This window comes from Lactuca virosa, chromosome 5 (genome assembly GCF_052849685.1).
Source record: "Lactuca virosa cultivar CGN04683 chromosome 5, Lactuca_virosa_CGN04683_v6, whole genome shotgun sequence".
In the NCBI taxonomy this organism is placed as follows: Eukaryota; Viridiplantae; Streptophyta; class Magnoliopsida; order Asterales; family Asteraceae; genus Lactuca; species Lactuca virosa.
Window position 1 is genome coordinate 300,174,595 of NC_136430.1, and position 5,374 is coordinate 300,179,968.

Genomic DNA, 5,374 nt, shown 5'->3' on the forward strand with positions numbered 1-5,374 from the left:
GAAAATTACAGGAAAAGAAAACATTATATTTTGGCCGGTTTAACCATTAATAATATTACGTTGTTGCAATTAAATCATAACCTTTTTTTTTCAAATTAATCATTTTGACCAAGTTTCACTGGTAATTTTCCAAATTAACCTTTTTGGATAGGTTTTCGTGTTTCACTTTTAAATTTCCAAATTAACCATTTTAATGTTTGATTGGACAAAATAAGCAATAGCAATTAAACTGCAAACTTGCCTAAAATATATATAATTTGCCAATTTTTAACATATAATGTCCTAAAAATGGGGAAAAGTGAAATTGTAATGATATATATAATTGGGTAGATTTTTTAAACTACAATGAAAATAAGTTTTAACAGAAAGAAAACTGAAATAGAATTCAATAATATACAAAGAAATGAATATACTTGCACACAAATTGGAGAGAATCGCAACATACGGAAAGTGTAAATTCTCCTTTTATAATTTTTTTTTATAGATAACTGAAATGTACCTTACATTTTACTTATAATAACAACGAACTTTTTTTTACCTATTATAGCAATATACTTACATTTTGCTAACATAACTTTATTTGTTCCATAGTGTTTGTTATTATTGCTAAAGAAATATACTTGTAGAAAATGTATTATAGTTAAAAAGGGTGGAATTTCCTTATTTCTAAATGGTTGATTATGAGATATTTCGATTTGTTTCTTATTTTTTTATTGAATTGAGTTATGTATATTTCGATACATCTAAATCGATACATCTAAAAGATCCCAAAATAGTTTTTTTTATACTTGTTCCATATATGTCTGCTTTGACTCGAATGAATGTTCTGAAGAAACCTCAATTAAGTTATGTTATGGAAAAAGAGCATTCTTGCGTTTTTGCCCTCCTGCTGAGAAAGCGGCTCATTTCTTAAAATACTTCAATTGGTACACGCAAGAAATAGGCCAATTCAACAGCTTTTTGTTCCATTTCTCGTGGAGTAAAATTCTCAATTTAGATACTATTTAAATGGTCTATTGGTCCAATCTTTATAATAATAAAAACCATATAAAAGGTCATGAACATTTTCTTCATATTTTTACATTTAATGTATGTGTTTTACTAAAATATTTTTTTTGAACGGCGGCAACCAATTAAATTAAAAGAAAACTAGCAAGACGCTAGAAATACCGACCATTAAGACTGAGTAGGATTTTGAAGCCACAAACTCCAATTAATCATAGTCTTAGAGTTACGGGACGAAAACCACCGAAACGAAATATCAACAATGGAATCAAAAATTCTATCCTTTCTAGGCTTATTACTACCAAACAAAATACCGTTACGGAACGTCCAAAGCACCCAAATGACCACAGAAAAAATCGAGTCAACAAGTGCCCGTTGTTGCCTAACATTCGGCCTCGCATCGATCCAGTCCATCATGTCTCTCATAGAGAAAAAAACAGGGATATCCAAATCAAGCCAAAGACTAACCCGCCTCCAAATCTGATTTGCAATGGTGCACTGAATAAGTGTTTTACTAAAAGATTGACCAACAAATTACTTATCAATCAAATTATCTTGTGTTATTATTATTATTATTTTTTTCTATCTTGTTATTAGTTTAGGATTTTGGTGGTGTATTTATGTGTCAAACTAAAAAGAAACACTCATTTATAGCTACTTACAAGATTAAGAATATATATTTTCTCATTAAATGGGTAAGTGATGTATATGGATCTAATGTTGTATACATAAATAAAGTTTGTTTCCTTTTAACACGGAATGAACTATCTGAACATTAGTAAATAACCATTTTACCATTGCTTTTATTTCATCTACCAAGTCAAAATTAACGAACATGAGTAAACGACCATTTTACTCTCGACTTTATTTCATCTACCAAGTCAAAATAAACAAAATCCATCCAACTTCATCTTTTGTATACAAATGTTTCTTTTTTATTTAAATACATAAAGTATGTCTTGATGAAGTAAGCGAATAATGGAGCCTTTATGTATTCAAACGTCTACTTTACACTATAGTAATGCTTGCAAGAAAATCGTAATGCTTGCAAGAAAATCACATTTATATGTTTGGAGTGTATAATAGTAATTTATTCTCATTCAAACCGGTCCAAAGAAAGTTCCTTATCCATATCCATACAAAACGATTTATATCATTCATCCATTCAACATTTTATTCGTTCAAACAAAAGAAACAAACCATACGAGTAAAGTGGTGTAAACATAAAGCCAGTTTACTTTATTCTTTTAGACCGAAAACTGTTTGAATGAGACTAAATGACCATTTTATCCTTATATTCCGAAAAAATCATTGCATCAAAAAGAAACAGTTCATGTTAAGTAAAAAAAGCAACCAAAACCAACATATCTATTATGTTCTTAAAGCATGTAGTAGAACTAGGTTTATAAAGCACAGAAATAGTGTACAAATGCAAATTATACAAGAAACAAAGAACTATTTCTAACAAAATGATACCAAACATTTGGTACTTGATAAATCTTAATGTGCATAACCAAATACGATGTCCTCCTTTGATAATAAAAATAAAAAAAAATGAATCTTTGACCTATTCTACAATATTGTAAGTAAAGTAACAATTTCCCAGTATACAACACATGTATCTCATTTTGCTTCCTCTGAAGTCGTGACATTTTGCATTTCAAGCAATTTTTGTTGCTCATCTTCTTCTTGTACAACAACTTGTTTAACATCAGAAGAAGTTTTGGAATTAGGGTTTTTGCTAGTAGACTGTTGATACATAACCCCACCAAACATACAAATCAAAAGCCCAATTGTCCCAATCAAACTCGAATGTTTATCCCAAATCATCAAATTAATCACCACAGTTAAAAGCTTATTCACAATCCCAAGAACAGTAAAACCCGTTGCCGAAATTGCCCTTCTACAAGAAAATCCAAAAAAAGAAATTGCCAAACCAAACAAACACGATAAACCCACTGGCAAAATCACCTCAAAAGAATACCAATCTGTCTCCTCTTTGATTTCATGTTTTATCTTCTTCAATTCCCCCATTATTAACAACTCCAATGGGAAAAGTAACAAAGCTTCAAGATTATTGTAAAGAACAAGACCCCATGTGTTCAAACCGATTGTCATCACCACATGTTTTATGTAGACAAAATCTATCGACATGCTTATAAGATATGCTAAAGCCCAGCTATATGCCATGAGGGTAAATTGGTAATCTGTGATGACATAAAGTAGACTCCCTGCAAAAATGGTGGAAAGTGAAAGCCATGTCTTGAGTGAAGGCCATGGTTGGTGGAGGTAAAGGGTTTCTCCAATGGCAACAAAGATGGGAACTGCTGAACGAAATACAATGAAGGTGTCAACATTTGCATGAAGGAGGAGTTCACTGTTTGTGAAGAGGGAAAGATAGAATATAATGGCAGCTGGAAGGAAACGCCACATTGTTTGAAGGTCTAATCGGTCATGTTGGAGAAAGTTGAGGGACCCGAAAAGGAATACACCGGATGCACTTGTGAAGTATTGTAAAGCAGTTAGGGCACCAGGGTAAGGGAACTTCATAACTGCCCATTTGTTGATGATGGAGAGTAAAGAAGCAGATAAGCAGTATCCAACAGCTATACCGTATACTGAAACTTGATGGAGGAAAGTATCGTAATCATACCAGTTTTTTGATTCAATGACAGGTGGAGGAGGGAGGGGATCTTTTTGTGGGTTTTCCACATCATTTGTCATCTAAATCTGCAATGAGAATGTGAGATAAACAGTGAATCAAAAATGTTAAAAACCCACTGTTTATTTCTATATGAACACAATGTGTATTTCCTGCTATGAGCAGTAGCAATTGAATAATTATGAACACCTAGGCAGCAAATGAACAGATATTCCATTGCAGTGACAGCAGGCAACAAACACATATGATTTCGGTTACTAAAATCAGGGGAAAAAGGAAAATCGAGAGGAGGCAATGCAGTTGAACGAAAACAGTAGCAATTGAACACATACATCTAAAATTTGCAGACGTCAAACAGATACATATGATATCACAACCAAAATAAAATCAATTCACACGTAAACCTAAACAAAAATCAAAATCAAAATCAAACACCAAATCATTCACAACTAAACCCAAACAAAATTCAAATCAAAATAAAGAACAAACCTAAAGGAAAAAAGACAGAAGATCGTTGCCGATGGAGAAGGAGAGGGGAGCAGGGAGAAGCAGCTGTTGGGACGTATTCAGGGCGACATCTCATCTGTGTGAGAACGCCGGAGACAGGGAAGACAAGATCATTGGAACACCGGGAAAAGAAAGGAGCGTCGGAGATCAGGTAGCTAAGAATAGACGAGGAGCGAGACTAATAAGTATAAGATGTCAAATTACAGTCCTAATTCAATCACTAACAACATCTCTTATGCTGCAAAAGTAAAACCCTAGAAAACTTGAGTAGTGAGTGAAATACACGAACAAAAATCTATGGAAATGCGTAACTCATAGTACTGCCGACAAAATTAATCCAAAGAAACAAACTTGCTATTGCAAACACAACCAAAATGATATGCTAGATTCCACATCTCTACACAGCATTATAGTCGTGTGATCTGTAACGAGAGTTTAAACAGATCTGTGAATTTCAAGAGATATTCAAAGTGACGTAGCTACCTGTATTTCTGGCGGAGAGTGTGCGTGAATTTGGAGAGTGAAGAAAGTAATGAATTTGGAAATCGTAGAAAACGACCGGTTTAATTGTATAATGTGAGTTTTAGCCTTTTAGGAAGAAAGAAGATAAAATTGCAAAAATGTTCCTATAGATTATCGAAAGTCGTCATTTTGATCCAAAATATTTTTGAATAACAATGATTCAAAACAGTAATTCTAATGCAGTTTTGATCTATTTAAAAAAAAAAAAAAAAAAAAAAAAAAAACTCATTTAACCTTTTTATTTTGTTTTTCTATTTTCTTTTTATTGCATAAACTATTAAAAAAAACCCACCCATCCTCTTCCCCTTTCTCTTTCTTATAATGTTCATCTTTAAGAGACTCACCGCCACCAACCAACGATCAATATTGCCACCGCCATCTGATCTGATGAGCACAAACATATTTTTTTCATATCTGAATAACAAAAACAATCAAGATGGTTCCATATTTGCAACTCAAACTCAAGAACTACCGTAAAACTCCCCCATCTCTCTCTTCCTGATCCATACACATACAAACAAGGATGAACAAGATAGATATCTTGAAACCAGAGTAGAACCAAATTCAAAACAATATCCATAATTCTATTTCATGAATATTTAAAACAAAACTCAAATAAGTTAATCTCTCTCTATCTATATCTCTCTCTCTCTCTCTCTCTCTATATATATATATATA

General features: G+C 32.5%; 1 protein-coding gene across 5 annotated transcripts; it reads right to left on the bottom strand.

The window, feature by feature from the left end:
- Window positions 1–2,463: 2,463 nt before the first annotated feature.
- LOC145116295 (GDP-mannose transporter GONST3-like) lies at window positions 2,464–4,755 on the bottom strand. 5 transcript variants are annotated; one of them, XM_079052645.1, is made up of 3 exons: window positions 4,658–4,675; window positions 3,659–3,735; window positions 2,464–3,557 (listed from the first exon to the last, which is right to left on the bottom strand). In XM_079052645.1, exons 2-3 carry the CDS (start codon window positions 3,720–3,722, stop codon window positions 2,629–2,631), a joined length of 993 nt encoding a protein of 330 aa, XP_078908771.1. In that variant the 5' UTR covers window positions 3,723–3,735; window positions 4,658–4,675; the 3' UTR covers window positions 2,464–2,628. The 5 variants fall into 5 exon arrangements, with proteins under 5 accessions (XP_078908771.1, XP_078908772.1, XP_078908768.1 ...); XM_079052646.1 differs by lacking the exon at window positions 4,658–4,675 and adding an exon at window positions 4,157–4,480; XM_079052642.1 differs by having other exon boundaries at window positions 2,464–3,735; window positions 4,658–4,755.
- Window positions 4,756–5,374: the final 619 nt, after the last annotated feature.